At 41.7% G+C, this 15926-nt stretch overlaps 2 protein-coding genes across 2 annotated transcripts; one reads left to right on the top strand and one right to left on the bottom strand.

The window, feature by feature from the left end:
- Positions 1-6315: 6315 nt before the first annotated feature.
- On the bottom strand, positions 6316-8651 carry MELLADRAFT_96073 (uncharacterized protein; the record flags this gene model as incomplete). The annotated part of the gene is made up of 17 exons (XM_007418439.1): positions 6316-6351; positions 6424-6542; positions 6629-6649; positions 6729-6814; positions 6894-6970; positions 7061-7189; positions 7269-7411; positions 7477-7492; positions 7584-7705; positions 7776-7836; positions 7920-7948; positions 8022-8048; positions 8121-8187; positions 8247-8260; positions 8390-8412; positions 8518-8553; positions 8638-8651. The coding sequence occupies 17 exons, from the start codon at positions 8649-8651 to the stop codon at positions 6316-6318; spliced, it is 1020 nt and encodes a 339-aa protein (XP_007418501.1).
- Positions 8652-9731: 1080 nt separating this feature from the next.
- On the top strand, positions 9732-10124 carry MELLADRAFT_113719 (uncharacterized protein; the record flags this gene model as incomplete). The annotated part of the gene is made up of 1 exon (XM_007418452.1): positions 9732-10124. The coding sequence occupies one exon, from the start codon at positions 9732-9734 to the stop codon at positions 10122-10124; it is 393 nt and encodes a 130-aa protein (XP_007418514.1).
- Between the last annotated feature and the right edge of the window lie 5802 nt (positions 10125-15926).

The raw sequence follows: 15926 nt of genomic DNA, 5'->3' as shown, positions 1-15926 counted from the left end.
GGTGTCAAGCAATTTTTTAAGGGAAATACACCGTGGGAGCCTAGGGACAAGAAAAATAAACAACCATGCTTTGGCACACCTCCAATAATATGAGCACACCCACAACTTGATTCATTTTACATCAAAGTTGTGTGCATACAAACTTTTTGATGTAAATTTTGCACATGTTACATACACTAAATCATATGTAACTTGACTCTTGAAACTGAGGCTTGAGTTGTAATTGCTATTTTTGATATTTTCCTTATAATGTGTTGCCCATTGGTACTCTGGTGTAGTACTCAGGGCTGATAGAGGATATCAATGACAGCAATAAGGTGGCTATTTCCAAAATTAGATCCAATCAACATCCAATGTGACAAGAATCCATGTCAATCTTCAACCAGGAATGCATAAAGCAACCCAAACCACAACACATTATCACAGTAGCAAACAAGTTAAACATGAACAATACCGCTTTCTTCTACTACATGGACCCAGATTATGGATGGGAGTGGTTGAAGGATGAAGCTGGTATTCTAGCAGAGTTCCAAGAGTTCCAAGAGTTCCAAGAGGGGGATGAAGGCAAGTGATGATGGATACTATTTAATAATATATATCATTCATATGTATTGTTACTATTCAATTATGTTTTTTATTTCATTATATTCTTATCTATTATATGCTTTCATTTCCTATTTTGTATCTTCAAACTCAATAAAATATAACACATATATTATTTTGTCTCCTACCTTGTATCTTCAAACCCAAACTCAAACTAAAGATAAAACATATATCCTACAGTGATTACAAATCTGTGTTTTGGTTTTGATGATGATACAAAATTGAATACAAAAGTGCAATAAATACAAAAGTGTGATGAATACAAAAGTGTGATCCAATTAATTCAAACTCACCTATAAGCTGTTGTAACAAATTATCGTTTCCAACTTCTTTTAATGTTTTACATGTTTCAAAACTGCATTTTCTATTATGTGTAAATCACGCCGGGCAAATTCAGGTCATGCAGTGCATACAGGGTGCATGGTCCTGAATGCATGTCAGGACCTGGGGCACCTGTCAGGCATGCAGGACTTGTTATCCTGTACACACCCTGTATATGTCACACCAATCACATGTATTTGAGTATGTACTGAAATGTACATGTCACATAGCTATAAGTCCCTCACGGGATCTGTATTTGCCTGTTATTGTGGGCCAAATACCCATGTCACTTGTATGACTGGCGGGGTGCAATTCATGAGGAGCTGTCATGCAGCCATGACATGACTCAGGGTGCGGAAATCTCTTCTGTTTTCAACATGACCGCGCAACCTGTATTCACTCCATGACCTCGATTTGCCCGGCGTGAATTTGAACTTACAACCTTTCTGACAGAACTTTAACCTAATCACATGTTGTATTTCTTAATTCACTAAATCAGATTCCAACTTCCAAGATACCTTTCTTAGAGCATCCCCAATAAGGCTTGGACCCGGCACCAGGACCACCCGGGCGGGCTCGGGCCGAGCCGGGCACGGGCCTTAAACGACTCTTTTAAAAAGGTATGTGGCCCGTGAGCGCTGTGCTCTCGGGCGAGCCGGACGGGCCGGCCCAAAAGGGCCCGAGGGATTGGTGGCACTAAAAAGGGAGCTCAGAGGCTCGGAAAGGGGTCAAATGAGGGCAAATGGACTCGTTGAGGAGAGGAGAAGAGGTTGGGGCACATCTATAAGCTGAATTTGACTACTGTATGTATATTGGTGGCACTAAACAGGGAGCTCAGATGCTCGGAAAGGGGGATGGACTCGATGAGGTGAGGTGAGGAGGTTGGAGCACATCTTAGATATAACTTTAAGTACTGTATGAATACAAAGTGAATCTACTTGATGAATTTATCAAAGCTTTTGAGGCATACCGTTGCTTCGAGAGTCGAGATTTTCATTGAGCTGCGAAGATCGGTGATGGTCCTACCCGCAGATGAGAACGATCGCTCGGATGGGGTGCTGGTCGCTGGGATAGCTAAGAAAATCTGCGCCATCTTGGATAGAATGGGGAATCGATGCCCCTCTTCGCGCCAGAACTTGAGTGGGTGATAATCCTCGTTCTCTCGTTTGGTCGAGAGGTATGTTTGTAGCTCAGCCTCAATTCCTTGAGCTTTCTTTTTGGTTACAAAGGTTCGGGGGCGATCTTCGGGTGGTGGTACAGGGTCTTCGAGGGTGATCAATTGGCCATCTTGATGAAATTTACTACACTCGTTCAGAAAGTGTGTTTTCCACTCGTCACGATGATCGATGCCGGCAAGGGCCAGAGTTTCATTGGTCAATTCTTGATCCTTGCTACGTGGGTCAAGCAGAAGCGCACACAAGTACGCTGGCTTTTTGAGGACCTTCTCGTAGTACAGTTCGGTCTTGGTCTTCATTGGTTGAATCGCTTGTCGGAGCTCTTGAGCCTCGTAGTTACACCAGCTCTAGAAAAGTACGGCGTATTCAGTAAGAAAAGTGAGAGTTGAAATAAAGTTGATCGAGAAATACAATCAAGAACAAAACATACCAAATTCAGCTTCTTGATAATCCACTCGTATACTGGAATTACATCGCCAAGGCTTGGGTATTTGCTTGCTGAAAGATCTTTGGTGGCAATCTCAAAAGGTTCAAGAAATTCGACAAGGTGTCCTATAAGCTTCCATTCATCCTCTGACAAGGCGTACTGCCTATAGTCGGGATCATTTTGACATTTTGTATTGATAGAAACCCGTAACCGGTATGCTCGGCGATAACAATCGAGGTCGGAGTTCCATCGTGTGTCGACGTTGCGGACAAGGTTGAGCGCATAGCCTAAGTCTGCCTCAACTTGCTTGAGGAAAGACTGTAAGCGCTGAGGTGATTTGTAAATCCAAGCAATGAGCTTATGGAGCCGAGTAAGGACCGAGTTGACGTCAGAGGTTTGCATCGGTTCAAGAAGAACAGCAAGGTCGTGTGGGACTGGTCCATCTTCGCCAAGTCTTCTAGAGAATGCCTTGAGTCCATCTCGAGCAACAAGGTTGATGACATGTGCAGCACATCCGAGGAGATTTTGATCTCGCTTGAAGTTTGGACAGACTGCTTGAAGAGCATCGGCCATTGTACCATTTGAACTGGCGTTGTCAGCAACAACACAGAAAACCTTTTCAAGGAGTCCATACTCTCTAAGAACAGGAATAAGATGATTGGCAATGTTGACACCAGTATGCTCGCCTTCGATCTCTTTGAGACACAATATGACTTCTTGAAGTTCAAATTTCTCATCGATCCAGTGGACTGTGGCACCCAAGACTGATTTTCGATTCAGAGATGTCCAGCAGTCACAGGTGATGCTGACCAATGTTTGATTTTCAAAGTATTCCTCCATCACTCCTTTCATTTCGTGAAAGTTCTTTCTGACGGCATCTCCAAGAGTGTCCGAGCCAACAAGGAGTGGTGTAACAGCAGGGTTACACAGCTCAAGAAGTTTTCGCAGGTCGGGAGAATTGACAAAAGAAAACGGAAGCTCCTTCATGATGATGAGGCGAAGGAGTTTGTTCTTTAAGTTCTCGCGGGTGAGCTTGAGAGGCTAGGATCAAAATACAATAGTCAGAAAGAGGACACAAAAAGGACATATGAAGCTTGTGAATTATCAATGTACCTTCTCGATCTTCCCATTGGTCACATAGTCCCTCATCATCCCAGCTTCGGCAACAGTGTTTTCGTATATCTCGTGTCGGTGTTCCAGATGTCGGGACAATGATCTTGTGCTGGAAGATTTATCAACGGCAAACACCGCTCCACAGACTTTACCTCCTCCAGATGGATGAGGGACTTGACAGATGTTCTGCTTCTCCTTTGACCCTTTATCGTACTCAGTTATGAAATGCTGCCAGACCCATGAGAGCTTGTGTGAGTTGTCGAGTTTGATTTTCTTGCTTTTTGCAGCGGGCTTGACTTGTAAAGGAGAGTCTGAGATTGTGATCACACTATCATTGGAGGAATGGGGGTGTTTAGGAGCCATGGTGAGTGATATAAGGCACCTGGTTTCATCAATTTCCACGTTGCTGAGCCACATTACGAGAATTTTTTTTTTGGCCGGGCCGTGCCGGGCCGGGCAGCTGAAAAACAAGGGGTCTGATCGGCGTAGTTTCTGATGGCCGGGCCGGGCCGGGTCCAAGCCTTAATCCCCAACGCGCCGGGAACTGGAAACCTGGTACAGGTGTCACAAATGACACTTGGACACCTGTATTTCAGCTTCAGCTTCAGTAGGCAGCACCGCGCAAGCTGAATAAGAGATTCAGTTTTCTACCCCTGTCTAAGGATAGGACACGATCAGATCAATTGCATGGATTGGCCGCTTGATCTGATCGAGGTCGTGGTAATGTGTGCTTCAAGCTTTGAGATAGGACACGAAGGAACGAAAGAGGCGAGTTTCGTGGTCTCAACGTGTCCAAATTGTGAGAAATCACGTTTTCCGAGGTTTCCGGCTCAGCTGGAAACAATTGGAACAAACCGTACGTATTCCAGCTGGCGGAATAAACGAAATCGCACCCATGGCCAACTGTGCGACTTTTTACTCGCGCTGGAGGCTGTTTTTCGGAAAATCTTTGCAAACGTAATTTTGACATTACGTTTCTGTCAGAAATGCTAGGTAAACCCTATGTAAAGGTTACGTTTCCGGCGGCGCGTTGGGGATGCTCTTATTCATCAATCCTTAGAAAGTTTCTCTTCAACAACACATCCTATTTAACATTCTTTCTCTGGATACTTCATCTCCATCTAAGACTGTTAAACTGGTAGTGGTGTTGTCTGATCTAATCAGGAATCTCTGATTCCTTTATGTGCCACTAGTGCTTCCATATAATTCTGTGACATCTTTTCAACCAGACTTAGATTATGTACCAGTAAGAGGGCATATGAGCCAATAAATTCCATATTTGAAACACCAAAGAGTCTTTTGATGATGATCTGAAGTGCATAAGGGAAATATTTTTAAAGCTCCTTTGGAGTCTGTGGTTTTAAGTCAAAATGCTTCCATTCCTGATTGATAGAGTGTAAGAAACCCTGACATGTTGGATTATCCAGTGTTGGCAATGTAAAACCAATCTGGTTCAAATAAAGAGATCAATGTCAATAGGTGGAATAGCTAGATCTTGTTGTTTGAAAGAAGATATTGTTTATCTTTTGGAAAGAAATTGTTGTTCTTCTAATGCTTGGTGAGGAACATGTGCATCAGCATGTGATCCTTCTAAACAGGCATGAACAAATGTAAACAACCTGTTGAAGGAACATCCAGAATTAGGATATCTTGCATGAGTAGTCCTTTTCAGTTTTGATGAGCTGAATGTTGATCAGGAGAACCAACACAAGAAATTTGGGTGTTATTCGTGGTACCCACACAATTGTTGGAGTAGGGGGGTGAATTGTGGGCTGTTTCTAATTTCTTTTAGATGTATCTCACCTCCAGTAGGTTGGAAAATACATATATATATACTAGAGACACTATAGCCTTTCAAACAGTGTTGAAGTATCTGCTGATAGGATGACCAGATGGCTGAAACTGTTTGCTAGCTTGTTGATTTGTACCAGGATTTCCAGCAATGAGCTTGTCCATGTGGCAGAGTTCACAAAATCACACATTTCTACCCTCAAGAATCTCCTGCGTATACTGGTTACCACAGAGTCTTGAGGTTCTACAGGGTTTCCTAGGGGATGTTATTCAAGATAAGAAGTCTGTGCTGGTTTGGAAGTTGACTTTCAGGAGATTATCCATATTTCAAAAAGATATTGATGACACATCAGAGTTGGTATCAGAAGAGCTTGACATGATCAGGAAAGTGAGGAGGTTCTAGTGGCAATTGGTAACAGGAAAATATGATCATACCCAAATCATAGGCTGTAGATCATTCCTAGTGCTCATTTTATCAAACACTTCATCACCACCTTTTTCCACAATTTTTCACAAAACAATAATTTTCAATTTCTTTAAATAAAATACTTTTCTACATGTATGTATATCAAAAGCTCTGGTTTCTTAACCATATATTCACTAACATTCAACTAAACTTTTCCCCAGAACCACACTACATGTTTTCAAAGAATTCAAACTCCATAAAAATATGTATTTGATGTAAAAGATCTTGAAAAAGTTTTCTTTACTTTTTCTAGAAAAGTTTCACAGTAGGATTATTTTCACAAAATCCTACATCTGTACTACTACAACTATCAATTGGTGCAAAACCTTTTTGACAAACATAAGGCTATGGATTGGATTGTCAGAAGAAAAATCCCAAGATCAGTTTCAATTTAATCAAAAAGATATTTATGGAAATGTTTATTGTACCATCAAAAGTGGTTCAGCTGGTACGCGCTGAAATCAAGATCATATGAAAATTAGAATTAGTTGTCGTTTAATCTTTCTCTTTCACTAAAACAGACTTACAAATGAAGTAAGAGTTCTTTTAATCATGTTTAACCTATCAAAAAAGTTTCCAAATAAAGTTCTCCAAGTAGCTTGAATATCAAGTGGAAGTTCAAGTGCAAAGTGAGCCAAGTTTTTATCTACCAACCCATGAGAAGTGTCGAACCATTCGTTGAGTATCAAAGTATTAAGACCTTGTGTGATCCGATTATCAAAAACCACCTACAATGCTTTTCACAATATTTGCCTAAAGAATAACATAGTTTAGATTCATGATCAGTGAAAGCTTTGAAGAAAAGATTCACTTGAGGTTTTTCATGGCTTACGATCAAACGTTCTTAGACTTGCCGGTCTACCATGAATCAAGGCATCGTATACTAATCCATAAGTAGCCAAATCAAATATCAAGCCACTAATTAGGTAGAAATGTTCAAGATATCAATCAGTAATAGATACGAGTTGAAATTAAGGTTCAATAAACAAGAACTAACAAGTGTTCAACAACATGGGCTTTACTACACGCATCTTGAATAGCAATATTTGAGGCTCCAGTCACATATGAAGCTCCCTATACATATACGCAACAGGTGATAGAAGATCAATCAAAAACGTTTCTTTTCCTCCGTACACTTTCAAATGTTTTGTCAAATCAATTTACTTCAGGATTAGAAGCTTGAGGCGTAACAATTTCGTCGATAAGAGTGTAAACCGAAGTAGTCGGTACCAAAGCTTGTTTCCCATCGTTCACAGAACTTATATTATTAACTGCATTCATGTATCGAGAGTTCTAAAAGATAAAGAGTGGGTAAGTAAGATGACTGCATACCCTTATCTAATTTCTTATTTTTCAAAAAAAAAACACTTACGCGATCCATCTGAAGTACTGAAGTTAAACAACCTCCAAGAAGATTAAGAGAAGTACAGATAGGACGTGTTAAGAGTGTACCTTTATGAGGCGCAGCTAGAGTTATAAAGTTAATGATTTGATTTCGAATCGATGGCCAAAAAGCTAAACCCAATGGGGACAAAAATCAAAAAGAGCTTGAAGATCATTTGAAAGGAGATTTGACAAACTGATTGCCCATTGAGCCTTATGAGCCAACCATCACCAAAAAAAAACCCCCAGATCATCAGTCTTAATTCCGTGTTGAGAGTTTGAAATGATTGAAAGAGAAGCTAACATTTGAACCACCTTGACTATAGGTCACCACATTGATCTTACCACTCACTGATTTCTCAGCAAGATAGTTGACAGCAAAAGCCACAAACTCGCCAGAAAGTTGCATATCACCTAAACCATGAACTTTACAACCCCAAAAAAACTCGTCAATCTGATTATGAAAAGTAAGAAAAAATCAAAATCAAAAACATACATGGAAGATTAACCCAACATACATCAAAACCTTCTTGTGGTAAACGTAAAGCAATTGGAGTCTATAATTAAAGAAGTAAAGAAAAATTAGTATAATTCTTTTCACCATTTTTGATTAATAGAAAATGAACAACAACGATTTCACCTCTGCAAAGACTTCTGTAGCCTCACAGCCTTTACGTAAATAGAAAGACAATTTCAACTTCCGTTCAGTACCTCGTATGTTTTTAGATCCAGTTAAACTTACTTGTGCAAGGGACTAATAGGACAATTCCTACAAAAACCAAATAACTGAATATGAATGCTCAGCCTACTTGAGTCAGAAGACGATGTTTCATGACTTTACCTCTTTCAAGGTTTCGAATTCCATGAGGACAATGTATAGCATTTTGGTACGATAATTCACCTTGTGACTATTATTTTCAGTCAGATTGACAACGAACAAAGATGAAAAAAGAAATCGATTACTCACAAATGGTGCATCACCTTGTTTTAAAATAGGTATTGGTCCATGAGGTAAAGCACAAGTATCGTAAGTAGGAACTCCATTAATTAATCCTTTTATAAAACTTGATCGATGGAATTTATGATTTCTTTCTAAACTCAAATGAGTACCTGGAGCTCCTTCATTATTCCATCTAAAAAAAAAATTGAGAATCATTTCATTACGATAGAAAAAGAAAGGATTAGGTATGGTATGATGGGATATGTTGATTAATTGATCTTCGAAAATAAGGGCTTACCGATTCAAATCAAATGCAACAAAGACTAACAAAAAACTCAGCACAAGTGTAAAATAATCAAGATTGAAAGACATGTTAGTCAACTACTTGTTCATGAGATGAAACACAAATCATCCTCACTCTTTATACATCATCTCTCGATCGAGCACAAGAAGAAGAAGATGAGATCCGCGGAGTCTCTTAGATTAACAAAATGCACACACTTTAACTATCAAACCCAAGTTCCAACAGACTTTAACTTTTATCAAACCTTATTCCAAAAAAGCTTTATACATCTTTCTCAAGTAAAGTTTTTCTATCATTATGTGCAAAACACATTGATGTCATGTTCTCCACATCTGGAGAAAACTTTCAATAAGATTTCCGTATGATCACGGGTCTTGAATCCTGATCATGGATCACACCGCGGGAATAATTTAGTTCAAAACCCGATTGAGGAAAGTTGCGGTGTCCGAGTCCGCAACTTCCTTCAATCGTGAATTTCGTTCGCAATACGTTCACAATGGGTTCACAGGTTCCCCTCGAGCGATACCATACACAACATAACACACAGAGCAACAGCTCACCTGGAATTGCTGTCATGCAACCATTCTGCCAGCTCTGACCAGGGATGGCCAAATGGGTAGGGCAATACTCTACTCAGACTCTACGTGGCTTCAGATTAGCAATCTGTATGAGTCTGAGTACTCATACAGAGAAACTGTATGAGTGTTTCTAGGGGAAAAGTGTGCAGGGAAGCGCCATCCATAGGGTGTGAGTTTTATGTCATAAAGCAATGTGAGAATCTAGTTACTCACACATGGCACGGAATGAAACAGAGTATGAATCTCAGTGCCTAAGATTAAACAGAGTAAGAGTACGGAACAGCGAGTTTCAGCCAACCTTTGCAATATGATATATTGTCATGATTTTGTTTTACTAAACCCGTTGACTTGTTAAACTGAGCAAGCCCCATGTTTCCTCTTGCATGCTTGAAGAGTCTTGAGTCATAAGCCTGGCTTGTTACTCGGCTTTGAGACTTTGCTGAGACAAGTCACAAGGTTCACAAGGTGTCCCTCTTGTGTCCAAACTTGCCAGCATCCGCCTTCCATCTATCATTTAACTTACTGACCAGTGACTACAAGTCAATCTCCACTTCTTACACAGAATTTACTCCTGCTTTTCAATATCCACTTTACTCGTATTTTTTTTATTTTTCAAATCCCAATTTTCTGATGCCTAAAGCTACCAAAAACTCTTCTGTCCGAGGGGGAAAGACTCCGACTCTGAGCCGGTCAGCTCAATCACCATATGCCAGTCACCGACGTGCATCAGCTCCTAATCTGATAGCTATAGGTAGTCAGGCTGAGTCTGAACAAATGCCAACGGGTGATTCAGTGATGGAACAGTTGGGTGTTGATCCCGATTCAACAAACCTCATGGATCTTTCTAACGATTCAGCTTCAAAAAAAGCTGCCCTGGTATACGAGTACTTTGAGGTCAGTCCTACTTGTGTTAAGCCTGTTTATTACAATAAGTGTATCTCTTATAATTACTTCCATTGTAATTGTAGGAGCCAGTACAAGGCATCATCAATGATGAACATCCTGAAGGCCCGATTCCAGTGATCTATAAATGTAGACACTGCACGTAAGTGTCTACATTTATACTAACTTGTTTTTCATATTTCTAACGTGGCATGTTCCAGTACGGCAATGACTTTGAAGACCCCCTCAAATTCAAACCTACATAAGCATCGAGCAAAGTGTCCCGGTCTTACAAACGCTTTTATGACTGGAGCGCCGGGTGCAATCCGTCCTGGTGAAGACCCTGTTGAAGCTGCAGCTAGAATGAAAGATCAACGCCGACTGCTTGTGGCAGCTGTGGTATCAAAATCTTTACCTTTCTCACTTTTCGAGGGCCGACACATGCAGCATGCGATGAATTCAATTGCACCGCACTTTAGGTGGCCAGGAAGGCACGCTATCAAGGCCGATTCAACGGAACTTTACTATGATCTTAAAGAAAAGCTGTTATATGAACTAAAAGCATGCCCTGGAGCTATATCAACTGCAACAGATACCTGGACATCCCCCGACTCAACTCACAGTTACATGGCTGTTTGTGCTTTCTTTTTCAACGCTCATGGAAAGTTCTGTCGCAGACTTCTCCAATTCCAGGTATGTACTCAATACACTTTTATCTGATGATCTCTTTATCAATCACAATGACTGACCTACCGTGTCCTGTAGGTCTTGAAGGGTCGACATACAGGAGAGGCAATGGCTAATACTTATTGGGACATCTTAGACGAGCGAGGCATTCTTCGAAGACACTTTGCTGTCACAGCAGATAATGCATCAAACAATCGGAAAATGATGGATTTCTTGGGAGAACGCTATGCTAGGATCGGAATCAATTGGTCAACTGCAACAAAGTTTCATGGATGCATGTGTCATGTCATCAACTTGGTAGCAAAAGACTTCTTAGAAGCCATGGGTGAACTGACCCCATCAGAGCTATTAGAGTTTGAGACGTCAGGTATAGGCTCTCGAGAGGAAGACTTGGCCTCAAGTGAAGCAACTTTTTTAATTGAATCCCCTTCAGCTGAATCTCAGGATGACTCGAGTCTCAATGCAAGACAATCTTCACCTCCATTACCTGAATTAGCCCTCCGAGCTCTCGATCAGCCAATCTCGGAGACTCAGGACGCATCCGGTTTAATTGATACGGATTTTCGCATCGATCAGAACTCATTTGCTGTTCCAGATCTTTCAGGACAAACCCAACCACGCTCAACTGAGCTACCACCTCTCAATACCACATCTGCCAGCCATGGGACTAAGAAGAAGGTCAAGAGCTCAATTGTTACAGGTTTCCGTGCTCTCAACGTCAATATTCGTAAGTCACCTCAAGAGCTGGAATACTTTGAGGGGATTCGAGCTGGTACAAGCGACCGAAAGGTGCTGCCAATTGGAGCACCTTCAACTCGTTGGAATTATTAGTATTATGTTGTAAGTCATTTCTTATCATCATTGGTGCTAATAAGATAAAAAACTTATCTTATGTATTTCAGATTCGTCGGGCACTCGAGCTGAAGACCAGTCTAACACTTACGGTACTCAAAACAACCAGGTCCGAGCTACCTTTGTCCAAAACCTACTTTCTAGATCATTCTATGTCTCTGCTGAAATAGGTTTTTTTTGAACATACACGCCAGCACCTAGTTTGTAAGCTTGATTTCCCACCCCGCTCTTCGGGTCTCCACTCTCCCTACCCGCTATTCAGGTCTCCAATCTCTCGCCAGTCCTCTGGTAACTCTTCTCTCTCACCATCTACCCAGCCTCACGCTCCAACGGTTCAAATGACTTCCAAGTCTCCTTCGGATCCGGTTCCCAAACGTGGCAGTCATCGGACCAAACCAACTACGGATGATCCCAGCGCGAATCCACCTCACCACGCAGCACTTATGAGACAGAGACAGGTTTCGTGGCTTAAAGATCTCAACAAGGAGGGTAAAAATTCACTTGAAGGCATCGTTCAATGGTTGGGACTTACTTGGGGCGATCAAGACGGTCCAGAAGATGTGATTTGGATGTGTATGAATGCTTCTGATATGATCTCGACCAATTACTCTGCATACCGAGCAGGCATTCCAAGTAAGAAAGAGTGCTCCGAGAGATGTGCCAAGTATCTCGTGGCGAAGGGTTTTATTGCTCGTACCTGGAAGGGCTGCAAGCAGCAGGTACGGCTTTTGTTAATCTTCTTCTTGAATTTCCCATTTCTGACAGTCAAATCTTCCCACCTAGATTGAACTTTTCGAAACCAAGTTTCGAACCGCTCAAGGGTGGCGTAAACAGACCGGAGCTGGGATCTTGGCGCAGGCCGAGGATGATATCAATGACTTACAAGCCGATCCTGAAGTAGAGTACGATGATGATACCGGTGATGCCATCAGATCGAAGGCTGCCAGTACAACCAACGGTAAGGTTTTTGTTTATGTGTTTTATGATTCACCTATACTAACGTCTTCTCCTACTCCGTGTCAGAAATGTTGAAACGGTTATGTCGGTTTTACGAAGAGCTTGAACCGCTCATGGGTGACCGTCCTGGAAACGAACCACTAGCTACTGCCGAGGTGTTTCACTCTGCCCAATTGAATCCCACCACAGCCAACGCTCCGAGTGCCCAGCCTACCCCAAACAAAACCGAGTCAACTGACTATTCTCTCACTTTGACCGAGTCCATGGCTTTTGATGAATCTTGGAACGCGACCCCCCCCATCAGCCGATCGCCCTCTCCTGATCCTTCCTTGCAAACACCTGATCCAGAAGATATTCTGCCACCCATGCTCAAACGCCCATCGAGCATCAGTATTTCCAGTAGTAGCCACACTCAACCAATGCCCCCTGCTGTCTTTAAACAACCTGCTAGCGAGACTCCTCAAAGACCATCTACCTCCAAGAAGAATGATATAACTAAATCAGTCCGATCATCCTTGCCTACCATGTCAGACTTAAAAGAACTTACTGGAGACCGAAAGAAGGACGCCAGTGACCACCAGGATCTGAAAGACCAAATGGCCACCTCGACTCAAGCCTTCATCTCTTTCCTTGGATCTCGATTGGACGGCTCGCCAGCTAGAAATGACAAGCGAGGTAATGATGGCGAACTCTCTCCTGAAGCCGTTGCCAAAAAAAGGGCCTTAGACGAGCAGCTTGTAACCAAGCAGGCTGAGTTGAGCCTGCTCAAGCTTGATCGCGAACTTAAAGCTGAAAGAGCCGCGGTCAAAGCACTCGAACAGGGTCCATCATCGGTTGACAAACTCACTATGGCGCGCGAAAAGATTCAATGGGTGACTCAGCTTATCTCGGCAGGAATGTCTAAAGAAGAGGCGATGAAGCTTGCAGATGAGATGGCCGCTGGCCTTTAATCGCCATTTGTTCGCGCGACTATTACTAAAATTTTCAATATATCTTATAATATAATTATACTCTAATATCAATTTGTGTGCGCAAGTGTTAAACCAGTTGTTTTTGTGCAAGACTTCCAAAATTTGGTTCTAGGCCTGATATCTAAATGTGTGCGCAACTTATGTGTGATTCTTTGTTTGTCTGCTGGTCGTAAGAAATACAAGGAGTGCTTCCAAATAATTTGCTGAGAACTATTGATGAACACCAAGTGCCAACCAAGTAATTGAAATACTCGGAGCAGATCTTTATCAAGATTTTAGACTTGAAAAGTTTTTCCAAGTCATCAAAATAACTTGGATCAGATCTTTATCAAGTTTTGAGGCTTGGTAGAGATCTGATCGTCTCGGCAAGTTCAAATCTCAGAAGAGAATCACCAACTTTCTTTTTTTGAAAACTCGGCAAATTCAAATATCTGAAAAAAATCACCAACTTTTTTTTTATTTCAATTTACCAAACAACATCAAATAAATTCATATCAAAAAACTTTTACTGATTTTTTTAATAGCTACCTAAATAACAATGAAACACTTGCTTGCACTAAATTTTTTAATTTGATTATAACTGAACCACAAAATCGATCAAAACTTTGGTTACAAAAAGATAAGATTGCTTTTACCCTTGCGAATTATTGCACGACTGCCATCTTCTGAACTCATGCAATAATTCGTTTCTTCTTGCATAAGATGCATTATGATCATAATTGACAGGTAGATCATCTTGAGGTGGGTCATCATCATTAATATCAGCAGGCTGTTCCGGTTTCCAGCTGTCCCTATTCTTCAGCGTGAAGTTATGCAGGAGACACACGACACGAATCCAGTTGACAGCATGCGTAGCGGTTCGTGCATCCTTTAAGATGAGTCGCATGTCCCGTAGAGATTGGAATTGCAATTTGAGCATGCCATTGCCGTGTTCACTGACCACGCGTTGCTCACTGAGTGCGGTGTTGAATTCCTTTTTCAATAGATCTAATCCATAGGTACGGGGGCTTTTGAATGTTGGAATAACGTTCTGGGTACATGTGTAACCCGAATCGGCTAACAGGTACTCGCCCTCGGAGAAAAATTGATCGGGTTGTTGAGCAATCTGACATAACAAATCAATAACCAATCAGTAAGATTCTTGCTGGATATGCGAAACACCTGTTTTACTTACCTGAGTTGATGAAAAAACACGCTGGTCATGTGAACTGCCACACCAACCGTGCAACGCATAGATGATCCGAGCATTGTGATCACAAACGAGCATCGAATTGAGTGCGTACATGAATTTGCGAGTCCAGAAGTCCTCTGGATTTTTGAGAGGAGCCACGGCCAGAGGAATGAGTGTTCCGTCTATGAATCCAACGCAATCTTTAAAAAAGGACCTTGCGCCAATTTCTTTCTTGATAATCGTTCGTTCTTCTGCGTCAGGCCAGTAGACGTACTGGCTTTCCAATTTCAAAAGGGCCTCGAAACATCTTGATGTAAAATTATGTACACTGCCCTCTGAAACATCAGGACATCAGATATTGTACCAGAAGAGAACCCGATTTAATTCACCTACTCACCACTTAGCCCAAACATCTGTCCAATCATGTAAGCACTACCACCATTCCCACTTAATCCTAGCTGGCATAATGTCACAAGCAGTTGCCACTCAACTGGTAATTGAGGCCGCGATGAGCCGTTATGAAACACAAGGTCTTCACTAATCAAAGGTACAAGGCGAAAAAAAATTTCTTTCGACATTCGAGCCTATGGTAGGTAGCAATGATGTTGAATGATCAGTGAGTGACACATATCAATCAAACTGGTAAGAACCTTCAAACACTTACATATTTCATAAAATTCCTATCGCTTCCATTGAAGACCGCAGTGAAACGTATTTGTTGCAGGTCCTTCCTGTTTTCATAGAGTCGATCTTCAAAGTAACGTATTCTATCAGTCTGTTCGAGGGCTTCTCCAAGTATCACACCAATCCGGAAACAGTGTTCACGTAAGGCCACTTGATTCGATTCGGCCTCTTGAAGGTTCAAGCATCCATTCAGGTAAGTTTCGAGTGCTCCGACTAAGGTGATCATTGAGATAGTGACTGATTCTTGAGAGTTTTCAAGCAGTAATAAGGTGCCAGATTTCATCAATTCAAAGTGAAGAAACGCTTGTAGAGGTAAGTACAAAGGCGACTGGTATGTGAGATTGATGACCGATAAGAGATGAAGCGATGATTTCACGAGATCGGATATCAGCTGGGCTCGGGTGCCTACACGAGGCATGTTGTTGAGGAGTGGTAGATGGCAAAGGGCTCCTCAAAACAAGAAACCAGGTGGGAAAATCCTAGTTTCTCTTGTCCCCGCAAAAATGAAATGTATGTAAGTAGGTTTCGGACAAAGGTAGCTCGGACCTGGTTGTTTTGAGTACCGTAACTCTACACCGATCACCCTGATCGCTCAAAATTTGCGATCACTCATCAGCAATG

The sequence above is a fragment of the Melampsora larici-populina genome, assembly GCF_000204055.1.
Source record: "Melampsora larici-populina 98AG31 unplaced genomic scaffold MELLAscaffold_92, whole genome shotgun sequence".
Lineage (NCBI taxonomy): Eukaryota > Fungi > Basidiomycota > Pucciniomycetes > Pucciniales > Melampsoraceae > Melampsora > Melampsora laricis-populina.
This window is presented reverse-complemented; position numbering and strand designations above follow the sequence as displayed.